Source organism: Triturus cristatus, chromosome 4_2 (assembly GCF_964204655.1).
Source record: "Triturus cristatus chromosome 4_2, aTriCri1.1, whole genome shotgun sequence".
NCBI lineage: Eukaryota > Metazoa > Chordata > Amphibia > Caudata > Salamandridae > Triturus > Triturus cristatus.
The window spans coordinates 123,560,942-123,587,991 of NC_140586.1; the positions used below are offsets into that span (position 1 = coordinate 123,560,942).

General features: G+C 42.7%; 1 protein-coding gene across 3 annotated transcripts in view; it reads left to right on the forward strand.

Moving 5' to 3' along the window:
* Window positions 1-27,050, forward strand: part of PDE4A (phosphodiesterase 4A) — an 888,137-nt gene that overhangs the window by 834,835 nt on the left and 26,252 nt on the right. For all 3 annotated transcript variants that reach the window (XM_085600756.1, XM_085600757.1, XM_085600758.1), the window contains exons 8-11: window positions 1,042-1,250; window positions 4,557-4,655; window positions 7,520-7,684; window positions 26,070-26,169. In XM_085600756.1, the coding sequence (XP_085456882.1) occupies window positions 1,042-1,250; window positions 4,557-4,655; window positions 7,520-7,684; window positions 26,070-26,169 (573 nt within the window). The remainder of the gene's footprint in view (window positions 1-1,041; window positions 1,251-4,556; window positions 4,656-7,519; window positions 7,685-26,069; window positions 26,170-27,050) is intronic.

The window sequence follows — 27,050 nt, forward strand, 5'->3', positions numbered from 1 at the left end:
AAGGCTGTAAAATCATACGAAGTGCATTAGTATCAAAGGTACATGTCAATTCTTAGAGTATGCACGTAAAATTGCAAGAAAAAGGGTAACGAGAAACAGACAAACTAAGTGCACTTAGTTTGTCTCTGATTCTCCCAACCCTTTTTCTTGAAATTTTACATGCATGCTCTAAGAATTTACATGTACCTTTGATACTGATGCACTTTGTATGATTTTACAGCCTTGAAAAAGGTCTCTTGTGGCAACACACGTGTCGGCTGTTATACATACTCAAGACTGGTTGTTTCAAACTGAATGCACAGAACCTCTTTTTGGCTTCAATAAAGATTGAAAATTGCAACAGACTACAAATCTTTGATCTATAATCTTTCGAATGAAAATGCACTTTTACTGAGTGCTGTGATGTTTTCTAAAGTTTAATGTACACTTTGGATCTTTGACCCTTTGTGATTTGGTACCTCCGGTAGTAGGGTGTCATACACCACTTTAGCACCAACCTCAAATATCCATTGAGTGCTATTGTTATACAAGATACCTTTTTAGTAAACAGGTAGTCAGGTAGCCAGCCACATAGATTATATGATGTAGATTTATTGAAGATAATATCTCTTAGTTACAGGTTAAATATAAATAGCCCCACCAGGATCAGCATGCTGCTCAGCCCACTCTCTACAACTAGCATTCATGCCAAGCAGTCACTCCTCAATATTCCAATAAATCACACTCACACTGGCTGAGCAGCAGGGAACTGGGACCTATGGAGAGGATACATAGCAACAGCCACAGGTTACAAAAGTTATATTATACTGTGCCCACATTATTATCTAATTTTCAGAGGTACGATTATAAACACATTCCTACCAATCTGTAATTTGTTTTCCAACTTACTTGCTCAGTTCCTTGCTCAACCACAAGGTTGCATCTTTGACGCCTATTGACGTGTTTCAACCGCAGCTGCCAGCTTCAATATATTGGTGTTTTATTGTTGCCTCATTTGTTTCTGTTAATTTATCTTTTTTGCCCTGCTTCTTCCCGAATCAGACAAACAGAACGATGTGGAGATCCCCTCGCCTACCCAGAAGGAACGAGAGAGCAAGAAGAAAAAACAGCAGATGCAACAACAGCAACAACAACAGCCACCTATGGGCCAGATATGCGGGGTCAAGAAACTAATGCACAGCTCAAGCCTGACCAACTGTAGCATCCCCAGGTTTGGAGTCAAGACAGACCAGGAGGAGGCTCTCGGAAAGGTATGGTATTTGTCATCATCACTGCGAATCTCGGTAGATCACCAACATGATCACGTCTCACAGGATCCTCTTACGATCAGTCTGCCACACCTGCCCGGTCTATTTCAGATACATTTGCTCTCTTTCTGAATAATTCGGCAAGGGTGATGTCAACTCCATTGCTGTCTCATTGATGCTTCCACATTTGACTGGATTTGACTAGTGCTGTCATCAAAATTGAACTTGTAAACTATAGCAGGTTTATAGTATCCAAAATCCATGTTTCATTGCCTAACTTTAGATTCACTTATTGATATGTCTTTGAAGGTTTCAGGTTATGCAGCAGTGCTTTTTAAAAATTAGTTCATGAATCACTAGCTGCGCTCCAAAAACGTTCCAAATCATGCTCAAAGCGTGTTAGAAGAAAACAAGTGAGTAGCAATGTGTCGGCTCTAAGTTCATTCCTACAACACCTTTTAAAAATTAGATACCTATGTAACTTGTTGCTTTTAGTTAGTTTTTCAAAACGGAGGCTGCAGTTCTCATCTTTTTCCACACTCTGTCCTCGCCAAGCGCGTGGGCCATCTTAACGCCATTCAAGTGAAGCGTTCGCCAGAGACTATTAGCAATGTGTGCTGTTTAACAGAGTAATTGTCAATAGTTACCAATAGTGGGAACGCTGTGGGTACGAAGGTGGTCAAAGGCTGTAATGCTATTGAGTGGATCGGATTGGATCCTCATTTCGCCATCTCCCATTTTCCCAGCTCCCATGAGGAAGCCCTCTTTTCCTACAAGTTCTCCACTGAGCTGTACTCTCAAAGGCAGGGATCACATCCTTTGCTAGAACTCTCGAGCCTCACAATTACAGTGAGTCCACAACCATGCACCCTTTAACAGTAAATAGATTGAAAGAGCATCAGAGATGTATTATGATTCTAGAAGCAGAGTTACAGTTTTAACAGAAGTTTGCTAATTCTTAGGTGTATAGTTCCATAAAAGTCAATTTGGCCATCACAATTTGTAAGTAGTGAGGCCATCTTGCTCTTTGTATTACACACTATGCCGTTTATAGAATCCCTCCCCATCTTGCGCCAACAGCTTCATAGGAATAATACCCTCTCTCCACTGATTCACAAAGTTCACCGAGGGTCGAATTCGCAACGATAGACTTAAGTGTAACTTGACTACTTTTCAGTATTCACAAAGGTAAGTTCCTACTAGTATTTTACTTGTAGTAACTTTACTACTAGTATCTTTATTAATATGAACTCTATTAGTAGTAAAGTTACTGGAAGTAACTTACGTTTGTAAATACGAAATAGTAATAAAGTTACACTTATGTCCAAGTTTACTACTTTTTGGTATTCACAAAGGTAAGTTACCACTAGTAACTTTACTAGTATTAAAGTTACTAGTCGTATCTTACCTTTGTGAATACAAAAAAAATAATAAACTTAGAGTAAGTCTAAGTTTACCTTTGTGATTCGGGCCCGAGCACCCAAAAGTTGACGTCACAGTCTTTGCTATGCAGACCCCAAGCTGCAGAACTTACTGCCCTTCCATCCCTGAACCATCCCAGGCAGGCAGCCCTTTTAAGAAATGCTTAAAAACATGGGTCTTTCATAATTATAGCATGTGGCATCGCGTTTGGTTGGTGTTATGTCACAATATTAAGTCTTACATGTCACCCGACCAAAGTTTTGTACCCCAAAAAATCGACTACCAAAATATCGGTGACGGTAAATATATTTAGGGAAGTATAGATTTATGAGTTGTAACTCCACGTCCATCTGCCTTGCCCTTGTATATGCTTATGAACATTTCTCCAATGTACGCGGATGTGAAGTTATGACTAGCGAATCTGTACTTATTAATGCATACTTATCTTGCCAATATCGTGGGAGCCGATATTCTGGATAAGATATTATTGCAGGACGATATTGTGTCACCAGATATTGTGACATTGTCTCTACGCTCTAGAATAAAAGACTTCGACAAAATGAGCAAATCATCAAGATTTGGGGAGCCCCCCTGGAAATTAAGAAGGTGCCCAGGGTTCTCATGTGGGATGGAGAAATGTGAGTGCCGTATTTTGCTCAGGCCCGTCTTGTAGGCTCCTAACTCGACGAGTAGCTGCGTCATGAAATACAACTATTCTAGACTGCATGAATCTCATTCAGAGCAGCCCACTGTCTTCCCCTACGACCTCGTCATCAGTGTTTATGGTATTAGTGGAAGGGCAGCTGACAATCAGTAATGCAACAGCACCCCTAGTGTTCATTTGAAAGAAGCGAAAGCATTTATAATTTCCTCTTTTATTGATTGAATCTAATGTTTGAGGTCAGCAGACCACCATGTCGGTGATATGTTTTTCATGAAGCATTTTTTTAATGCAGCCTGTTTCCTTAAAGGAAAACAGGATATGTTTTAAAAAAAAGGGAAACCTTGATGTTTCATTTTTTAAGAGTAGGCAGTGGGTTGTGGGACCACTGCCTGCTCTATAAAATATTTTTATTTACAGTCTCAAAGGGGAAGGGGTCTTGCAAATGGGTTACCATCAGTTTTAAACTGAAGGTTAAATATTACTGTTTTGCGATTGAAATTTGGTTGCGCAACAGTAATACATACCATACCAATTTGGTATTTGGAAGGGACACCGTAAACATACCCCTTCTAAATTCCAAATCGTAAACTGAATCACATTTTGCATTTTCTACATTTTAAAATGCATTTTTCCAGTCGCAAGTGACCCAAAGCAGTGAATCGGAAAAATTCTTTGTTCATGTGGGCCTAAGTGTTAAAGTGCAAAAATAGCAGCCCTCATTGAACCCAACAAGTAAATATAAAAATGGATACTGATTTGCAACAACATAAGGATCAATTAGTATCCTCGCCTACTCCAACAGGATTAAAGCTTTAATGAATAAACAAATCAGAATAACAGAGAAATACAGAGAACTAACACCCGGCGGCACACATTGCAGCGGTTGAATCAGACTGGCTAAATTACTTCTTCAGGAGCCCTTCTTACACATGTAAAGGTTCATGCCCAGTTTCCTGTGAGATTATTGGATTGTCCTGATCTGTGTTTAGTTGTGACTTTTAGTTCAAAACTCATAATTGGAATTGCAAAACTGCAAGTCCCAGAAAGAAAAGTGCTTTTGCCTACATTTCTACATGACATATATAAGCTGTCAGTTTACCAGAGTCTATTTTGACCAGTCCATTTCTGTTCCTGAAACTTTCATATTTTTTGGCAAAGCAAATATTTTGATACATGTATTCAGTGTCTCCTCTAATGCATCTCTGTTGACAACTCTTTTACAGGAACTGGACAATTTGAACAAGTGGGGCCTTAACATATTCCGGGTGGCTGAATATACGAATAACCGGCCGCTGAGCTGCATCATGTACAGCATTTTCCAGGTACAGACGTTTGTTGTGATACAGATGTTCCTGAGTGCTGTGCTTCATGATAGGCAAAATGGCTGCAAATGGAACCCAAATATCTTCCAAGAATTGTCAAAGCCAATAAGTTTCGTCTTTGGGAACGATTGGCTTTGCCTATGGTTTTTAGCAAGGCCCTACAGATCCCAAAGCTGTGCAGCATGGTTAAAAAGTAAACAAAAAGTCAGTGCTATGACATTTCCGGGGGCCTTATTTACAGGCACATGCAACACGCATTCGCAAGCCTACAAAATGACATGAATGCTCTTTTTCTTTTTATTCCCTAATTGTATTTAGATCAGTAAATAAATAATGTGGTTTGAGGCACAGGTGGGGGGGAAGCAACATGGGGTGTGAGTGGGAAAGGGAATCAATACGTGGGAAGTAGAAGCAACACAGATGGTGGGAAGGGCTGAAGCAACACATAGGGCATAGGAAGCATTACAGTTGGCAGGGGTAAGCAACACGGACAAGAGAGAAATGTTGGGTGGAAGCACACAGGTTAAAAATAAATGTGGTGGGACATGAATGTGAGGGGTGAGCACAACACAGGGGTGTGAGAAAAGCACACAGATAAAAGAAAACAGTAAGAAACGCCGCAGAGGGGAGGTAGTGAAGCAGACAAGGAAGAAAGTTGGAAAACGCACACACTTTTGTGGAGTGCTTAACAAAATAAAAACAAGCATTAGCATAGCCAATAGGTCTCGCCTTTGGGACCTTATAAGTTTTTAGCCATGCAACAGTTGCATAACTAAACACTTTGAGGTCCCAAAAGCGAGACCGATTTAACTGCTGCAATCTATTGAAACCTCACGGAGAACATAAAAGCGGCCGTGCGGCCGCGAAAGTGATCGTGATCAAACATCAAAGCGGCCGCACGGCCGCGAAAGTGAAAGTAATCACGGTAAAGCACGACGCGCGCGCCCACGCACATGCACTGTAGCTCTAAGCTGGCCTGGTAGCACTTTTTGGAGCCCTCACAAAATGTCTGCCAGACCAGCGCATGCGCTGGGTCAGGCGAGACCTAAAAATAGTACTTCAAAAGTGAGCAGTGGAATCACACAAGTAATGCATCCCTGTCCTATGAGAGGAACAAACACTAAAAGAGGAACTAAAGCCCACACAAACAGACAAATTAAAGGCAAGCAAATGAGAGTAAGAATAAGGTCAACCCATGGTAAGCAATGGACGGGTTCTAAGCCCAATGTAAGCTGACAATACGTCTTTTCGCCAACAGACAGCTTGCGCAGTCTGGTAGGCAAGACCTAAAAATTATTGTGGGTAATCAAGTCATGACAATCACACACACCTTGGAAAGTTGAGAAAGAGAGGGACCTTGCTTTGGACTGGGAGGCTGGACCCCACATTGTTTAGAGTGCAAATTGTCTTTTAAGCGGAGAAATGCAAATTAATGTGAAAAGATGGCTATTACTTGGTCATTGAATTGTGACTCTACCCTGCGTAAATGGACAGTTGCAAGGAAAAGGGCTCTAAAAACGGCAGGTTTTTATAGACTTTCTGTTGAATGGCGAGGGTTTTGATTCAGAACACTTCTTAAATCCAATATACTCCATGAGTCGTTGCCATATTAGAGTCAAACAGAATGTCATTTAATGAAGATAGCCTTTTAGGCATTGGGTTAATAAACACAAGTTCATGAGTGTACTTTGGCATGAAGTGGGAGGACCTCTTGCATTAGAGCCTATATTGTGCATGACTATTAAATAAAACCCTCTTACCGAGTCACCCAGTTTCCACTCTTGGGTTTGACTTTTACAAACCATTGAAATGTAATACTTGTAGTCCTAGAAGTTCAATACAGAAACTACAGTACAACATTCAGATCTAATTTTTGGGTGAATTGAATATCTGGCTTGGAAACAAGGTTGTCCAGGTGACACGGAGCCACAGGGTTAACCCATCAGTGATGCCCTGTTGTTTAACATGCATGTGTGTTGGATGGACACCACCAAAGACGGTATTGCTGGTCAAATTTCCCTAAAGAGTTCAACTTCTGTGAAAGCCATCTTAAGGTCAGGTAGACCAGTCCGGATTTATCTTTGGTGAACGGGAGGAGGGCACTAGCTTAGCGGTAAAGGTCAGGCATGCAACTTATTTATCATTGTTCACACTGAACCCTTCTCACAATTTCTGCATTTCCTAGCTCACGCCATTAATGTGATAGAGGTTCACTTTTAAAATGGTTAACAAGCTTCTAACGTATCTGAGTGAATGAGCCTACTGCAGAAATGTAATAACAATAGCAATACTTGTAACAGTCATAATGATAATAACAATAATAATGTAAATGAGAATATCAATAATAATTATTAGTAAAGCTGGTGGTATTCTTATTAGTAAATATTATTAAGAATTGGAATTACTAATGCTCATTGCTATGGTCTTTATTGTTATTACTTTATGACCTTGTTATGCTTATGGGTATTATTAATAATATTTTTATAGGTAGATCCAAGGATCACAGGTTTGAATTCCGGTAGTTCTGACTCAGCTTTTCATCCTTTCATGGTCAATAAAAAGCACGTTACAAAGAGTTTGAATATAGTAGCACTTGTTATGATGCTATATAAAATTCTGTGAAGTTACCATGACTATGTTGGCAATTGATGTACAAAAAACAAGTGAAAAGACTGATTAACACAATACTGAGGTCCTGTCTATGCGCATTATCTTCTACCAGCGATAAACGTTCAGAAGGTGGAACTGGGAATGAGTCGGTGAGTCAGTACAAACTTCGCACTCGAAATCAGCCTGGGTGCTGGGGAGCGTAATGCATGCGAGGAATTTCTGAGACACTAATGTTTCTGATCTTTCTTCTCTAGGAACGAGATCTATTGAAAACCTTCAAGATCCCTGTGGACACTTTGATCACGTACATCATGACGCTGGAGGACCACTACCATGCTGACGTCGCCTACCATAACAGCCTGCACGCGGCTGACGTCACGCAGTCGACGCATGCGCTGTTGTCCACGCCAGCGTTAGACGTAAGTGACATCTCCCTGTCAGAAATCAGGTCTCCAAAGATGTATACGGCTCATGATCCTGCACTCTTAGCTCTGGGAGTCTTTGGCAATTGTCTTGTGAAAATAACTCGTATTCATGCAACCTCTGCGTAATCATGCAGGAGCAGCCTATTTAGATTTGTACAGACTTTTTAGACACAGGCTTTAACCGAACAGTTTATATTTTCTGCCAGCGAAGTCTTCGAAGCCCTCTATATAGCTAATTCAAACATTGAAGGTCCCCCCCCCAACTGAACTGTCAAGATTCCAAAACCAAGATGAGGCATCTGTGTGCTCACTGCAAGTGCCCCGTTGTTTAAGGCTTCAGGTGATTGGCCAGCTTGTCAATGCAGAACTTTCAAAGTATTCTGCATCTAACATGGTGGATTTTGTGGCTTCAATGCAGCACAGCTACCAAGAATTCATGGCATGGTAGGCAGCATTTGGGTATTGCTCTCAAGTAGGAACCCAGCACTACATATAGGATGCACTGACTCCCTTGTGGTATATAATAGAGATTCATGGCCTGCTAGGGACGTTGCGGATGAGGAAAGGGTGATGCGCCACAGGGAGGGGATAGGTATCTGGCTCAAAAACTTGCAGCTGGAGTCTTTTTTGTTTGGGTCACATCCTCACTAACTCAAGCTTTTGAAAACGTGCTAGTGTACCAAGATGAATGGCCCTGCTGGTGGCAGACTGGTATAGTGGCTACCGAGAAGTCTTAAACCATCTTTCCTGAATTTTCAAAGCAGGGAAGCTCGCTTAGTATCTCGCCCACCAACTAATCCCAGAGAAAGGCTGGTATAATTTTTTGTTGTGAATAAGGCTTTTCCCCTTTTTTGTGTCTGACTGGCATGTGGTAGAGAATATCTAGTTTTACTTGTGTAGGCTCTCTTAGGAGGAGAGTGCAGGGATCACTTGTCTTTTGGGTATTTTAGGATGTGAGCCCTTGGCATGTCACATACATGGATTGTTTTATGTAGACTTCCGGAGTTGTAGTCAATAAATACTACAAGACATCTTCTAAAGAACTGTGCAATATGGCATCAGCTGAAGAATACGGAAAGTATTATGTTGGATGCCTGCTTGCTCTAGACATGGGCTAATGACAGGATATCTAGATAGATGAGATAGTTCTGAAGTCTGGTATATGAATTATGTGACAATTTTTGCTGTGACGTTTTACTGTACAATTATTTATTGTATGTGTATATTTTTTTAATGTACTGCGTGTATGTTATATTGTTGGTTTAAAAAGCATACATGTAAAGATTAAAACTGACAGCATCATTCGATGGATGAAAATCCTTTTCTCGGTCTGAACGACAAGAACGTGCTCTAGATTTCTGGGGTTACTTGGGTTCTGCTGGGGTTTAGAGGGGATTTGGCCAGGTCCACTGGGGTGGATAGGGCAGAGTCAAGACTGATGTGCAGATGATTGGCCACAGCCTTTTGGCCTAGGTGAGCTACACAACAATAGATTTTAACCAATCTTTAACAGCAACTCGGACTGGTTCAGACATTTTCACGTAAGCGGCACGGGGAAGCGGCACCTGGAAGATGTAGCCGCCGATGGCCCAACCAGTCTGCAGGAGTTGCTTTGTTCCCATTCACGGAATCACTGGCTTTGCAGCTCAAATTGGACTGTCCTCTCAGGGGCATGGCCAAGACTGGTTTGCATATGGGTTCTTCCTGTATTGTATTACACAGATGACATACATAATTATGGAATTGAATGCACTCAGGGTGATTGGTAGTGGTTCAGATTGATTCAAGCATTCCATACGTCCCTAGCCTCCTAGTATCAAGCACATGCCTTGCATGGTGCGGACTCCGGAGTACATGAGAGGTTGGTGCAAGTGGTATAAAAAGAAAGGTCTTAGAAGATTTTTTGCAGCTTTGATTACTGTTTATTCAGAGAGTTCATTATATAAGGGAAATCCCACACTTGTAAGGAAAGATGCAAGCCGAGGTTTTAAAGCTAGAATGCAGGTTTATCAAGAGGTCATGGGTAAAAAAAAAAAACATTTCTAAAAAAAACAACAACAAAAAAACTACTTCAAACAACAGTTGTAAAATAAAGACTTAAAATCTTTTTTTACAATTTGGATCCTTTATTTTTCATTGTGTTATTTTTTTAAAATAGAGTACTTGTTGAGTGACAGACAGGCTATCTGTTGGTCTCAGGAGGTAAGCCCTGGAGGAAGCAGCAATACACCGATGAAGAGAGAGGGCTTAGTGTGCCAAGATGAGCTCGCTTTACAACATAGAGGCAAGAGAGGAGACTACAAGAGGAAAAGTTAACGCTCTTGTGATCAGACCCTGGCAGGTCCATGTAGTTCCAAGTAGCAGGATGCCATGGCAGCCATATTGGAGTGGTTCATGTCTCCCTGTTCTAAAAACACAGGGAATTCTACAGCCAGAGGTTTTAAAAAAGGGAAGGAGATAGGGTGGCTAGGGAGGGTTTATGTCCCATTCATATTTTTAAATATGATAGTGACATGTAAACTCCGCATTAATGTGCTTAAAACAGCATTTAAGAAGACCAGAAAATCTTATTTAAAAATAACATCTCTATACGACACAATAAATCCCTATACATAAAGTTATTTTAAACTTGATATTTCTATTTCAAGATTTTAAGAAAACGGTTCTTTACTTTTACCATAACCAGAACCCTTAGTAAGGCAGCGCTTACCCTTCTGTAGATCCAAGTAAGTGATAAAATTGACCATTGATAATTTCAGATGCATTTCTAAGTGACATATTTAGACACATGTAGAAGGAAGTAAAGAACAACAATAAACATATAAAATCAGAGCAAAACCTAAGAAGGCCTCTATGTAATGTAATGTGAATTTGTAGAGCTCCACTTGTCACATTTGAGGGTGTGCAGGCGCTGACTAGGTGAGCGTAGGCAAGGCTGGGCCTGAGTACAGGCAGTCCCGATGGTCCCATAAGAAGACTAACTGAATAGCCAGATCTTGAGCTTCTTGCGAAATTCAAGAAGTGAGGAGAAGGCCCTGATGTGTTGGAGGACGTTGTTCCAGGATTTGGCAACTTTGTAGGAGAATGATCAACCTCCCATTATGCTTCTGGAGATGATGTGTGCGAGTGAGAGTGCTGAGCGAAGTTGTCTGGGGGGTTGGTGGAAGTGAAGCTGGTGATTGATGTATGGGGTTTCGTTTTGTGTAGTAACTTGAATGTGTGTGGGAGAAGTTTGAACTTGCAGCTCTTGTGCATGGGGAGTCAGTGGAGCTCTCTGAGGGGATGTGCATTGTGGGTTCATTGTAGGAGGTCAAGGACGAGTCTGGGAGCAGCGTTTTGGTTTCTGTGAAGTAGATGGTTTGGGACGCCGGCATAGAGTGCCTCGCTGTAGTTCAATCTGCTTTTGATTAGAGCCTGCCTGATGGTATGGCGGGTATACAGTGGGAGCACTTGAAGATTTTAAGTGCCATGTGGAGGATTTGGAAGCAATAAGAGGTGACAGTATTGATATGGGACTTCGTGGTGAGGTTTGTGTCCAAGATGAGGCCTATGTTCCTAGCATGGGCGGTTTGGGTGGGGGTGGGTCCAAGTTCGGTGGGACATTAGGTAAAGTCCCAAGGTGAGCTGTTATTCCCGCGGATCAACACTTCAGTTTTGTTGATGTTGAGAATGAGGCAGTTTTCTTCATCCTATTGGCCATGCTGAACATGCATTGTTTGAAGTTTGTTTTGGTGGTGCTGGTGTTGTCTGAGAGGGACAAATAAGCTGGGTATTGTGATCGTAAGACATGATGTTGATTCCATGGAATTAGATTATGTTAGCCAGAGGAGTCATGTACATGTTGAAATGTGTGGGGCTGAGTGATGATCCTTGTGGGACTCTGCAGAAGAGGCCCTTCGGTTCTGATGTGAATGACGCGTGCCTGACGTGTTCTTCTGGAGAGGAAAGAAGCTAATTATTTGATTGCTGGTCCTTGTATTTCCGCTGTGTGTAGTCTTGCAATTAGTGTTTTTTGGTGGTTGGAGCTAGATTTGATTCTCTGGGTCAGTGCCTTTTTCTCTGTCTTTTTCACTTGATGGTGATAGTATCTAAGTGCAACCTTGTGGGTGTTTCTTGCAGTGGTTCCTCCATTTCATTTCGAGTTGTTTGCAAACTCTATTGAATTCCCTGAGGTCAGCATTGTACCAGCTAGCTTGTGTGTTGGATCATTTGAGTTTGGTGTTTTTCAGGGTCACCAGGTTATTGGCGCAGGGGGTGATCCAGTTGTTGAAGTTGTTTGTGTCATTGATGGGGTCTGAGGTGATGGTCTAGGTAGTTTAGTTGAAGGGTGTTGAGCCATTCCATTTCTGTAACTTTCTTCCAGATGCAACTTGTGGTGCTGCTAGACTCCATAGGGGTGGTCGGTGGCCCTGTTACGTGGAAGTGAATGATGGAGTGGTCTGTCCAAGTGAGTGGAGTGATGTGGTTGACTTTAACCTTGTTGCTGGAAGAGAAGATGGTGTTCGGCGATGTGGGTAGGGCCTTTTACGAGCTGGGTGAGGCTGATGTTCTGTAGACTTTTGAGAAGGTCTGTGGAGTTGGAGTCCATGGGTTTGTCGAGATGAAAGCCAGGATCCCCTAGGATTATGAAGTATGTGGTTCCCATGGTGAGGGGTGCTGAAGTGGGTGCGAGGACCAGTAGGTGAGGGTGATTTTGATTGTAGCTTTACTGTCTGAAGTGCATTATATAAGAGTGGCTTCTGGGTCACTGTAAGAGGTACACTTGATAGTGTCTCTGTGGATGATGGAGAGTCCACCTTCTGGTTTATGGGTTCAGTCCTGGTGCCAAATTTTGTACCCAATAGAGATTACTGTGGCGATGTCTGGTGCCGATGTGGGGTTGAGCCAGGTTTTGGTGAGGAAGAGGAGGTCCCAAATCTTGGTGGAGTGCCTGCTGAGTGAGTGGCATTGAGGAGCATGCATGCAAGTGAGTATTGTTGTGCAGGGTGTGTGTGTGGTGCTGTGTACGTGGGGGTCTTGAGTTCTGGCTTGGTGATGGGTGTGGTGTGATTGGGTGAGTGGAGGCAGGTGAAGTGGCAATGCGAGCAGGTAAAGGAGACCAGAATGGACTGAGGTGCAAAATTGAAGAGAATTCGTCTCTGTCTCCGGCGACGGAGGACCGCTGTTGGGACGATTAGTGCCGTGCGTTCTTGGAGTAGTAAGTGATACGAGTGGTCTGATGATGAAAGAGAAGCGGTTTTGGCATAATACGAGGGAATTGATGTTATTATGCATTTTGACTTCCTTCCTTTGTATACAGAGTGTGACTATAGGACCACGGCCTCTCACCGGTCCCGGGTTTGGAGATTTTCCAATAAACCCTTGTAAGTCCTTCTTTATTTTGGTTCATATCCAGCAGAACCAGCATGTGCTGTGGATGACAAATAATTAACAGCATGATGTAATGTATTTACTGTGTATATAGACGTGTACACTCGTGGTGTTTTGGAATGGGGAATCACATCTTTTTCCATCACGCTACGTGTACAATGAATACGTGAGGTCTTTGACCTGTGTGAAGAATAAAAGTTCTCACGGGGGGGTGTTGTGTGGTGAACACGCTTGGGAGACATGACGATCTGTGGCATAAGAGATGTGAGGATAGTTCTTATTCTTAAAGTAAGATAATTGTTCACTCTCGGAAACCATTCAGAGTACTGAAGTATTAAAGGCGACTGGCCGTTTCTCAGTAGAAGGTAACGAATCCCCTAGTTGGGGGTAGACCAAGAAAAATAACCAAGGGACCAACACCCTGATGAATGCCTGTACGACTCTTATGAGCGTTTGATTTGGGCAGAAACATGTTGGTAATAGCAGCAGGGATTTAGGGGCTTTTACCTCCCTTAAATAAATCCCGACCAGTTACTTTTAATCCTGTCAGGGGGTGACAGGAATAAAATTTAAGTAAGTCCCCTCCTAGACAGTTTTACTATATATGTCTGCACTTTTGTGGTCCCTCCTTTAGGGAATATTGTCCTTGTTTTGTTTACTGTAGACACTATTTGTTCTATTTTGTCAAACCCCTTTTTCTGTTTTGTCACCTCACCACTTTATTCTTCATCTTACAAAAAACATTGCGCTCCGCCCACTGTGTTGGTCTGCACGGGGGCGTTCGACGCGGCCCAATGATGAAGCATGACACTGCAAAGTGTGTGAGGGCAGTATTTTAAGAAAAATGTCTTTTCCTTCTAAATAATACTCTAGGTTTATGTGATAATAGGGATAGTATTGTGCTCTTCACTATCACAATAAACGGTGAGGAATAAATTTTGTGGAGCGTTTCTCTGTTTAGTGAGTATAAAACGTTAGTTAGGGGAGTCAGAGAAGGCTCAATTTCTCCCTTATTTCTCTCTTTTGTGATATTATTAGTTAGCACGGCCGCTGAGCCGTAGAGATTCTTTAGGGACTTCCTCATAGCCTCTTAAAATATCAAAAAACAAGGTAGTTATACTTTATACTACTGATGGAGGAAACAGGCCTCGCCTATGGGGACGAAGCCGCCACTAGGATCTTATCATGTCCTTCCCTGTTGGGGGACGCCACACTCACCCAGGCCCTAACACAAGTAGAAGGTTGGGATACACTAACAGAATTGAAGAGGACACAGGTCAAGACCATCCTGCACGGTGCAATCCTCACGGAATATCTCAGGTCAAATGCTGCCCCAGGAGGTCTACTGGTTGTCAATGAACCCCTTATCTTTCTAGATAACGCCTCATTTAGAAAGGATTGGTCGTTGATCGCGTGGAGATGCTCCAGAGATTGGCTCATCTTAATCATAGAAACGGCGAAAAAAATCTCTGACGACCTTTTGATGCAAATTCAAATAAGTGAAGATAATTTAAAGACATCAATACAGATCTCTGTGTTTAAGAAGAAATTAGAAGAGACCAATAAAACAGTAAATGAGTATAAAGATTATCTTATGAATTCAAAGGTGCACAAGTTACAGAAAGATCTTAAAAAATTCTCAAGAGAGAAAGTGTATCCTTATATAAGAGATGAATACATTAAACTGAAGGAAAATCAAAATATGCAAAAGAAGTCTACAAAGATCAGACAGATACATCTAGCTCTGGGAGTGAAAGCAGTGATGCGGATTACCGACCAAGATTTAGAGGTAGGGGCTGGTCAAGGGGTTTCTCGCGTCCTTATCATCAACCACCACAGATGGGATTCGGATGGCCCCCTATGTACCCTCACATGGGCCCACCTCAATTCTTCCCAAATGAATACCCACCTTTTTTAGAGAGAGGCAGGGGGAGGGGGAGAGGGAGACAGAGGTCACAGAAAACCCAACGGGTGCAATGGGAGGACATGAACCAACGAATAACACGCAGCATGGCACGGGAGGCGGAACCGAGCACCAGCAGGGAACACACCTAGTGATGAACTTAAGCAGTAGGTCACTAACTCAAACACAAGAAGCGGTTCTTTCAAAGGGACTAGGCTTTGTTCCTACCAACCAGTTAGATTCTTTCAAACTAAAATGTGAACTGGCTGGCTTTTTTCGGAGTGTACGTTTGAAGATTTTCTTTGAAGACAAGGAGGTCCAGGACAAAGGGGACGACACAGGGCTTAGAAATCACTCGACTTTTTTACCCAGTGTAGGACAACTACCCCCAGAGGTGGTTGTGTTCGAACAAGCGGTACTTAGGGAGGTGGAATTGTTGGAAAATTCCGAAAAGATAAAATCATTCCATAACCTCTCGAGAATTGAAAGAGAAACCCTGAATGAATTAAGAGATGACCCTACATTGACAATAAAACCGGCCGATAAGGGGGGAGCAATTGTTGTTTTGGATAAAAATGTGTACAACTCGGAATGTCTCCGTCTGCTGGGTGATAGAAGAAATTACACGATCTTGCCTGCAGACCCAACGGAGGAACTACGAGTTTTGATTAACACATATGTAGAAGAAGCAGTTGGAAATGATTGGATTAGCCAAAAGGAGGCGGCTTTCCTCTGCAATGCACACCCCATGGTGCCCTACTTCTACATTTTACCTAAGGTGCACAAACCCACACGGCCCCCTCCCGGACGGCCGATAGTATCAGGTACTAACTCGATACTAGAACCCTTGTCAAAATTTTGCGATGTGTTTCTTCGTCCACTTGTTCAAAAGATGCCTGCCTATTTGAAGGACATGAGAGAGGTTTTGAACCTGATAAAAGACTTGGAGTTTGACCCTGAAAAAGACCTTATGATGGGACTGGATATTGAGTCGTTATATACGAACATTCCTCAGCAAGAAACACTAAGAGTGATTGAGAACATACTCTTTGCTGAGGAATGGGGTTATAATACTCCACGGGCATTTATCTTGAGCCTTTTAGAACTGGCCCTAACCAGAAACTTTTTTAAGTTTGAAGACTGCTTCTACCTACAAACCCATGGAACTTCCATGGGTAGTTCCTGTGCCCCCAGCCTGGCATGCCTCTATGTCTCGAACTTTGAGAATGAGACAGTGTTTACAGCAGCCAACCCTTTTCTAGAACACATTAGGGTATGGCGTAGGTACATCGATGATGTGCTTATTATTTGGAGAGGCAATAGTGACCAGGCCAACTCTTTCTTGGGTTGGCTTAACCATCAAAACCCATTTTTGTTTTTCACCAGTACTATCACTAATACAGCGTTACCATTCTTGGACCTCTGGATTAAGGCAGAAAACGGAGGGTTGGCGAGTAGTGTTTTTCACAAACCTACAGATAGGAATAACCTGCTTTCCTTTCAGAGTTTTCATCCCCGTTCACTGAAAGAGAATTTGCCTTATGGTCAGTTCCTGCGTCTTCGCAGGAACTGTTCCGACATTGGGGATTACAAAAATGAGGCCAATGCTTTGAGTGAGAAACTCAAACACAGAGACTACCCTGTAAAAGTCATATCCAAGGCACAAAAAAGAGCGAGAAACTGCAATAGGGAAACGCTCCTACAAACACAAGAAAAAGAAAGAGTGGAGAGCAGCATTTGCGTCACTACATTCAATACAGCTTCCAACCATATAAAAAAGATAATCCAAAAGAACTGGAGGATTTTGAACTCTAATGGATTAGAACAACCTCTACCACTATTCTCTTTCAAAAAGAGTGCAAGTATAAAAGATACTATTGTCAATACACGTCCGAGAGCTATCATGTCTGGCAATAGTGGTCCCCAACCGGAACACTTTCTGCCCCCTGTGATGGGACACTATGCCTGTGGCTCCTGTAGGGCATGCCCCCTGTCTTTAAATGGAAAAAAGGCTGACATTGGGACGTCCAAACCTTGGGAGCAGAGAAAACATACCACATGCAACACTGAGAACGTGATTTATTTAATCCGTTGTCCGTGTAATCTTTTGTATGTGGGAATGACGACGCGCAGAGTAAAAACACGCATCCTTGAACATCTGAGTACGATACAATGCGGGAAAACAAACACAAAACTTACTGCACATTTTCACCAACAAAAACATAGTGAACATGACTTGAGGTGGACGGTGCTGGACAAACCCTTTATACCACCCAATACAGTAGATATTGCTAACTTCCTGTTTTGTAGGGAACAACGTTGGGTAGACAGACTAAAAAGCAGTATAGTGGGTTTAAATGATTCCATCCCATGGTTCCATTTATATGGGTTGGGTAAAAAATGATTGATTTGTCAGTTTGTATTGAGAGTATTGTTGACGCAGTGTAGCTCAACACCTGAGAAAATAATAGCATCATGAAATGGCATTTGCACCTGCAGGATGGTTTCAATTATTGACCACTTCATTCAATCACCACTGTGCTTGTATGCGAGAGCGCCTTCTGGTCACTTTTCACACTTAATGCGGGTGTAAACATGAATTATGATCGCTCATTTTTCCGTATGTGGGGAAACCGAGAATGAGTTCAGTTTGCCTGAAATCATTATTATATAAAGATATCACCGAGAGGGTACTCCCACTATTGGGAATACAGACACCCATGTAGGAGCCCCGACGTTTTACGAGGGATACAGGACCTCCAAGATGTCGGCGGGTGGTTTTCTCACTCAATAGACTCCCGTCCGTACTTGGTCCGTCTTCTCTTTTCACTCGCGTAGTGTCAGACGGCCGGAACTACGCGGTATCACGTGTACTCAGAGCCCTCCCACCGGAAGGAATAATCAATACGCTGTCTTTAAATTGAAGAGAATTCGTCTCTGTCTCCGGCGACGGAGGACCGCTGTTGGGACGATTAGTGCCGTGCGTTCTTGGAGTAGTAAGTGATACGAGTGGTCTGATGATGAAAGAGAAGCGGTTTTGGCATAATACGAGGGAATTGATGTTATTATGCATTTTGACTTCCTTCCTTTGTATACAGAGTGTGACTATAGGACCACGGCCTCTCACCGGTCCCGGGTTTGGAGATTTTCCAATAAACCCTTGTAAGTCCTTCTTTATTTTGGTTCATATCCAGCAGAACCAGCATGTGCTGTGGATGACAAATAATTAACAGCATGATGTAATGTATTTACTGTGTATATAGACGTGTACACTCGTGGTGTTTTGGAATGGGGAATCACATCTTTTTCCATCACGCTACGTGTACAATGAATACGTGAGGTCTTTGACCTGTGTGAAGAATAAAAGTTCTCACGGGGGGGTGTTGTGTGGTGAACACGCTTGGGAGACATGACGATCTGTGGCATAAGAGATGTGAGGATAGTTCTTATTCTTAAAGCAATGCAAGGGGGTGTAGAGGAGTGGAACGATTAAGTATGTTCTACTCTCTTTCAGATAATTGTTCACTCTCGGAAACCATTCAGAGTACTGAAGTATTAAAGGCGACTGGCCGTTTCTCAGTAGAAGGTAACGAATCCCCTAGTTGGGGGTAGACCAAGAAAAATAACCAAGGGACCAACACCCTGATGAATGCCTGCACGACTCTTATGAGCGTTTGATTTGGGCAGAAACATGTTGGTAATAGCAGCAGGGATTTAGGGGCTTTTACCTCCCTTAAATAAATCCCGACCAGTTACTTTTAATCCTGTCAGGGGGTGACAGGAATAAAATTTAAGTAAGTCCCCTCCTAGACAGTTTTACTATATATGTCTGCACTTTTGTGGTCCCTCCTTTAGGGAATATTGTCCTTGTTTTGTTTACTGTAGACACTATTTGTTCTATTTTGTCAAACCCCTTTTTCTGTTTTGTCACCTCACCACTTTATTCTTCATCTTACAAAAAACATTGCGCTCCGCCCACTGTGTTGGTCTGCACGGGGGCGTTCGACGCGGCCCAATGATGAAGCATGACACTGCAAAGTGTGTGAGGGCAGTATTTTAAGAATAATGTCTTTTCCTTCTAAATAATACTCTAGGTTTATGTGATAATAGGGATAGTATTGTGCTCTTCACTATCACAATAAACGGTGAGGAATACATTTTGTGGAGCGTTTCTCTGTTTAGTGAGTATAAAACGTTAGTTAGGGGAGTCAGAGAAGGCTCAATTTCTCCCTTATTTCTCTCTTTTGTGATATTATGAGGAAGAGGATGTCCCAAATCTTGGTGGAGTGCCTGCTGAGTGAGTGGCATTGAGGAGCATGCATGCAAGTGAGTATTGTTGTGCAGGGTGTGTGTGTGGTGCTGTGTACGTGGGGGTCTTGAGTTCTGGCTTGGTGATGGGTGTGGTGTGATTGGGTGAGTGGAGGCAGGTGAAGTGGCAATGCGAGCAGGTAAAGGAGACCAGAATGGACTGAGGTGCAGTTCCGCAGCAGCGTTCATGGCAGCATCCAGCGTTGAGCAGGTGTAGCTGCAGGAGGCATTTGGACCAAAGTTCCTGTCACACAGTCCAAACAGGCTTGCTTTTGGCACGCCATTAGAACACCGGCGACGCACCTGCTGCGCCGCGGCTGCCAATAAGTAGGGCCAAAGAGAGTGGGAGGAGCGCTGGGGCGGTGGATGGGCTCAGCAAGAGCGTGAAAGTCCCTCAGAGAGTGGCAAGATGGGAAATCGTGATTGGCGGAGCACGTCAAGGGGCAAAAACTGACAGAAGAAACCAAGATGCAAAACGGAGCAATAAGGGGAGCAAAAGATGCAAAAAGAGGCAGTTAAGTGGAACAGAGGATGCAAAAGGATCAGTTAAGCAGGGGCAGAGAGAACAGAAACACAAAGAAAGAAAGAGCAGTTACCGAGTCAGGGGCAGAGCCAGCATCTAACAGGAATAACAGCAGGAGACAGACACCAACACAAGTTAGAAGGGCATGGTCAATGTCGCACTGAAGCAGAAGAGCGATGTCTGGGCACCTACTCTATAGAAATCCAAAGCATGCTATAACAATGTGACGCAATGTAGGTTAGCTTTGTTATCTTAGGTTGTTGTAAGAGACATCAAGGGAAAAAGCCAAAAGGTTTTTAACCAGGCCGTGTGGCGAACACAAGTAAACAGCTAAGACATTCATACACCATGTAGCCGTGCATTAGCCCCACAACCCAGCATAGCTACTTATGGGCAAAATCTTCAAGGATTTGTTAACTGCCAACAGGCGTTCCCCAAAAATGTCCTTTGTTAGGAACCAGTTTCAGTCTTGGGTGCCAGGTGAGATGGAGTTTAGGCAGCATTGATGGCTGTTGTCTGATAGACAAACTTGATGCAAATTACTTAGAACACAACAATAAGATAAAAAGAGTGCAGTGGAGCTAAAGTAACAGGAGCTTGGAATACAGGTATCCATCTGAACTGGACCTCTAAAGTAGAGCTGAAGTGTACAACAGTGAATCAGTCCTTGCCATGAAAAGCACATCATCCCTTGTGGAGTTCATCTTTACACACCTTTGAGGTCCTTCTCACTAATTCCAATATAACCAACCGATGGAGAGAACCATCCCACGCCACATGCAACCACGTTTCTCTCAGGATGAGGGTCAAGCCCTTCTGATGCACCAGTAGCGTGCAAGGCAGAGCATCGAATGCATCCACAAGATGGCCACATTAAAGATCTATCCTCACGCTGAGGCTGCCACGTGCCTCCCCCCCCCCCACTCCCACATACCCCATTCACCACAGTGCGGTACTACTGCCAGCATGCGTCGCACCCGCAGGAAAGAAAGCACAAGTTGTAGGGGTCCAAGGCGACAGGCCCGTGGAACGAATCCCCAGATCTTCAGGCATATATGAGTCAACTTCCTCCAAACCTATGGTTGGATACCCAACGGACAGGTAATATCCACCGTTTCCCTAAAGTTGAGGTAAGGGCTGTGGTGGTTAATAAACCCAACGAGGGAAGCGAAAAATAAATGCATGATCTGCATTGAGAACCAGTACTATTACAGCGCCGAGATGTTAGGACGCAAGAGACTATGTAGAAACCTGCTGACTCAGAAACAGAGCCTTGTTGGCACAGCAAAGGAGCTCCATAACATAGGAAAACTGATAAAAGGATGGAAAAGTCTTCAAAGGTCCATGTAAACCTCTCCAGATAATTGCCAGCAAATCAATTGAGTAGGCCTGAGCCCAACCGCATGCTTCTTTTGAGCACCCTCCTGGTAAGCCTAGGCTGTTACCCTTTCACTTGTAACACTTGCCACCCCATGTGTCTGCTTTCATGCTGGTACATGGTGGCATAAAAGAGATGGATTATCTGTAGTACTGATCTGTTTGACAATAAAAAACAAACATAGCTTTTGAAATGTAAAGCAGCTGGCCACGCTAAACATCGAATCAATTTGTATTTTGATAATATTATTGATCAAAGCATCAGGATTTCATTTAGAACCACAAGGTATGTTGAATACTGCATTCTTTATCAAGTAGAGATATACTAGAGGCAAACCTGCTGGCTTTATGCAGGATTTCTGCTTGCTGTTTTTGGCATAGGCAGAGCTGAGCACATCTGGTGGTTAAGTCCTCACAGAATACATGACAGCAGAGTGGCACACATACTGTTATGCATGTATTTAAAGCCTTCTTAGAATATTACGGCTGGATTAGGTAACTTGTAAAAATGCTGCTGAGCTAATGAAAACTTGTGAAAATCTAACCCAACTCTAGATAAGTTTGACAATGGCCACTGTAATCATAAGGAGAGTGTTTCTGCATCAACGCTGACTCATGGGGGTATTAATCCCAGCATTCTGAGTAGCTTAGGGCCCACAACATCAGCAGAGGGTTCTGTTTGAGTTGGTAAGAATCCCTGCAAACTCCTAGGATTGTATTGTATTGTAAAGAACCATTGGTGAACGCATGGTAATCTTGTTAAGTAGGCATATTCTTCTGGGATTCTCTATGGAATTTCAGTGTGGCTGTTAAGAGTCAATGACATTGTCGCTGAGTAGCAAAGGAGACGCCACCCATTTTGTCGAGTAGAGAAGAGAAGAGCACACGGTGATGTTGTATATGGCCTCTACAGGAAGCCTTTGCCATGAATACCCGAATAGCGATTCGGTTATTAACTGCTGCGACGTTGTAACAGGTGTTAACCAAAGTAGTTACCCACTGTTGTGGTGTCACCCGGAGAAGCTCTCAATCACCATTTGTCTGCTGCCTCCAAAGACCCAAGCTAGGTGGCAGAATGGTGGTTGGCTGTCTCACCTGACTTCTCCCACGTCTCCCAGGTCTCAACACACCCGATGGAGGCGGGAGAGCACGGGCAGCACTGTGGCTGCACCATCCGCCTTCTTCCTTGTCAGTGTGAATCTCTACAGACCCATGCTGAGAGATCAATTCAAGCCGCACTGACAGCGGTCAGCTCGATGCCAGCTCTCCACTCTTACTGTTGAAGCGGGGAGCACAGCTTTGGACTAGGAGGGTGTGGGATTGCACAAAGGTTATGGTGATGGGTTGAAGGAGCCAAGTTATTTTTGTCAGTTTGGGTGGAGGTAGGGTTATATCAGAGGGTGTGGAGGTGGCTGGCAGGTTGCCAGGAATTTTATTGGTCCAGTTTGTTTGGGGGGGTGTGGAGGGATAAGCAAAGGGTGGTGGAAATGGGTGTCAGGGAACCAGGCTTTGCTCTGTTTCGATTTGATGCCACTCAGAATCCTTTGATGAAAAGCATCTATCAATTACCCATTTATAATTCTAAATATTATAATTTTTTTCAGTAGTGAAAATTGTTCAGGAATCTAATACAATTCTTAGCCCGACACATGACAAATGTCATATGACAACAGACATTGCTTCTAACATAAGAATTTGAGCAAGTCAATGCAAATATACATATTAAGTACTGACCAGCCATTTTGTGAAGGAGCGAATAGTAATGGTTAGTAATGTTTATGTTTCTAAACAAATAAGATTTGGAAAATATAGGGTCTGGAATCATAGGATCAGGAAGTCTCTTGTAAGCTTGGCTGTTTTATCTGAACCTAAAAAATACCTGCATGTCCAACACACATGGTTCAGGTTGGAAGCTCAGTGTGAACAAGAGCGATATTCAGGGTGTCTCTCCAGTTTGTGGAGGGCTTTCTGGTGGATGGTTACTCTTTAATAACTCTGAGACACACACATCATATACATTCACTGTTAATGCCCAGCTTGAAATTGTGATATCAAAAGAGTGAATGAAGATGAGGAATTCAAAAACATTTAGAGCCTTTAGAGATCTATTGATTTTGCCATGCTGCTAACATAAATAAAACTTCAATCCCTAACACCGCAAAATTACTACTACATTTTCATTTACATCTAAATGTATGCCTCCCTCCAACGACTTGCTAACCTTGTTTCCTCGTGGTCGCAGCTCGTCCCTCTACCTCCTAGGTTCTGGAAATAAATGCCATGCATGTATGTATTAAAGCCTGCTTGGAATATTCGAATATTGGGTGCTTCAGCAACTGATCCTTTACAATCCATCTGTAATCTCTCATTATCTTCAGGCATAGTAAGTACATTCTGAGTGGAAAGGTCCCTTGCTGATAAAGCCTACAGCCGACCTCTCTAATCTCAGTATTTTTCGACCAGTATCTCTTTTACCATTCCCAGAAAGGATCCTAGATAAACATGTCAATACGCTCTTATCAGCCTATCTGGAGCCTAACCACTTGCTTGAGCCAGCCCAATTAGGGTTTTTCCCTTCACATGGTACCAAATCTGACCTTCTTTCTGTTCTGGACATTCTTCGAATGGGGGTCGATGTGGGCCACTGAGGCCCTAATGGTATTAGATCTTTCGGCCACGGATATGGTCACTCATAAAATGTTGATTTCCAGAATGCCAGAAAACAGCATTAGGGATCTGCTTGTGGCTGGCGTATCTGCTTTCTTGAGAACAGATATCTAGTTGTGCATCTCCCACCGCGATTTCACTCAGATTTTAGAACTATTGGTTAAGGGCTACCGCTGGGCTTTTCCCTGAACCCCACCTTATTTAATGTCTATCTTAGACTGCTTGTCCATCTGATTCGGAATCATGGTGTAAACTATGCTGATGACACTCGGCTCCTCATATCAGTTGAACAATTTTCTCCAGGTCCTCTCGAGGCCTTCCACGTTTGTATGCATAAAATCACTGTTTTGCTTACCCAGAATTCAATGAAGATAAAACTGAGATTCGTTGCTGCTCCATAGGTAAAACCCAACCACCGGTATCCACTGCCTGCTGATTTCTCCTTGTCTGTGAAGTATCTGGAGTTTAATTTCAGTGATGATCTCTCCCTAACCAGCCAGGTTACCAAACTGTCTTCCATTTGATTTTTCTTGTTGAAAAATTTGTGGAAAATTCTCCCATTTCTTCCTGTTCACATGAAACCACTGGTGGTCCTGCCTGCTGTTTTGAGCAGGCTGTGTTATAGGAACTTTCTGTTTTTGTGTTCCCCTGGCTGTCTGCTCAGATGCATGTATTGGATGCAGAGTCTGCAGCTAGACTAGCATTGGCTGTTCCCCACCATTCTACTGTCTCAAAAGCCTTGGACAAACTACACTGGCTTCCTGTACCTAAAAAGATCATCTTTAAATCCTTTAGCTTTGTGCATAAGGCAGTTCACTAGGCTTGCACCCTTTATCTTTAAAATACATTCTTTCACTACTACCCTAAACGGTTGTATGACGTTACTACGCATTCCGTTGTAACGCATGCCTTTACCACGCATGCGTTACAACGCGAATGCTTTCTCACACATATCCTTTACCACGAAAATGCCTTTAACACTCACATTTTTACTACGATTTTCGTTGTTTAAATATGCATGTTAATGGCATTTTCATTTTAAAGGATATCTTCCTTCACTGCTAATTAACCTTTATATTTTACCCTTATAATTTACCCCTGTGCGACACCAGCCCCTCATTCCCCCTTACCTCTCCACGTTGTCTTCACTCCAAGTACTTCCTACTTACGTTTCACGTCGTGAAGAGGAAGCCGAAGTGTCTTTTCGTTTCCTCTTACGACGTCAATTGCCTCCTCATCTTTTTTCTTCTATTTCTAAAAATAATGGAATTCAGGTGCATTTTTTTTTTTTTTTGTGGCGAGACCCCCAAGTCCCCTTGTTTTAACCAGTTTTTTTTCGTTTTTGGGGGAGGTGACCCCCCCCCAACGCCCCCCCTTTTTTTTTTTACCTTTAACACACATGCCTTTACTACTTATCTCGTAGTAAAGGTATGTGTGGTAAAGGCTGTTCGTTGTAACCACGCATGCGTTGTAATGCATGCGTGGTTATTGTTAGGCGTGGAAACGGCCACGTTGTAGTGGCCGTTTCCCAACCTAAACACTTGGTGTTGCTCATTCTTCCTAAGTTTAATCAAATTTGTTCTGGGGGAAGATCTTTTCGGTGAAAGCTTGCAGTCTTTGGAATAATCTTTCCCTCTCCGTCCGCACCTTCGAGGAACTTCTGGCATTTAGAAAATCCTTATAGACTTGGCTTTATACTCTATAATCTGCTGTTTAGGTGGTTTAGTGCAATATATGGCTGTTGTAAGCACAGGGCACCTTTCTAGGTTTCAGTTGCACTCTAGAAATGCATAAATAAATAAACAAACCACAATATACATGTCCCTTTGAGTCTACCCCAAATTCCTGTGAAGCTCCAGCATCTATGTTTTCTTTATATCTGTTAGCAAGAGTTTCAGGGTGCAGTGCCAAATACAGATTCTTCATGAAACTTTGCTTAACACCGTTAAGCCTGTATGATTTCAGATCACATGCGTGGGAGAGAACTTATTGCTAAAGTATGGGGCTTCACAGAGACAAGATTTTGTTGTTTGTTCTTCTGGAATTTTTTGGCATTTTGAGAGGTTGTTGTGGCAGGCAATGATTAACTATGAAGTATAACATTTTTGTATTTGATTTGCGGATTTTTAACCTCCAAGTGAAGTTATTGATGGATATGAATATAGGAAACACAGCTGTGGTCCAGAAGGATGCAGGCTAAAGTGTACTCAGTTTTTTTATCTTTCTTTCAGGCGGTGTTCACAGACTTGGAGATTCTAGCTGCGTTATTTGCAGCCTCCATCCATGATGTGGATCACCCCGGGGTGTCAAACCAGTTTCTCATCAACACGAGTAAGTAAAGCTCGTCGCCCACAGAAAATACTAGATCCTGGCACATATGACTAAGCATAGGGCCGCGCAGATCATATTCGTGTTGAGAATGATTCTCCTTCCTCTCTAAATTTTCCCTATGCATTGTGTAAACAAGCAATACGTTTTCCACATCAGCAAACTGTTTTATGAGTGCTGTGCTATAAGTGGAATACAGTAACACACATTCACAAGGCTGCTATATTTTTAATGGGACAGGATCAGCACTTTTGAGCTGGGATACTGTCCAAGCTGTTGTCAGGAAGACAATTATCCATTTCATTACACAAAACCACTGGTTCCTCTTGGCGTCAATGGTCTACAGATATAGTTAAAAATCTGCATCTATCTTCTTTCATTTGAAGTGTAGCTTAGAGTGTGTTAAGAATTGTCTAGAATTATTCTACATCATTCTGGACCTTACTCAGAAAACCTCAGCATTAACAATGTTCATATGTGAGCACGCTTGAAAAATACCTCTTACCACAACACATGTCCAAATAGCAATCCAGAATGCAAGCTGAGGTTGATGAGTGTTATGTGCTTGTCTGTATGTCTTTTTTAAGGGTTGTATTTGAATTATCAGTCTGTCCACTGACTGAGGGATAGTTCCCGGTGTCACTGGGTGACAAGTGACAACATTTGTGACTGCAATCATTTCATTTAAGTGGAGAAGCCTATGGGTTGGACAATTAGGCGCAAGGCAAATGAACAAGTCATCTGCGTGCAAGCCAGGTTTGTATATACCACAGGGTAGACATAGAATCCGACGGGCCAGATAAATGTAGCCATTGTGGCCCATAAAATATAGTTTTGATGGTTTAGCATTTGTTTACCCTTTTTGGACCAGAGTATCATGTCTT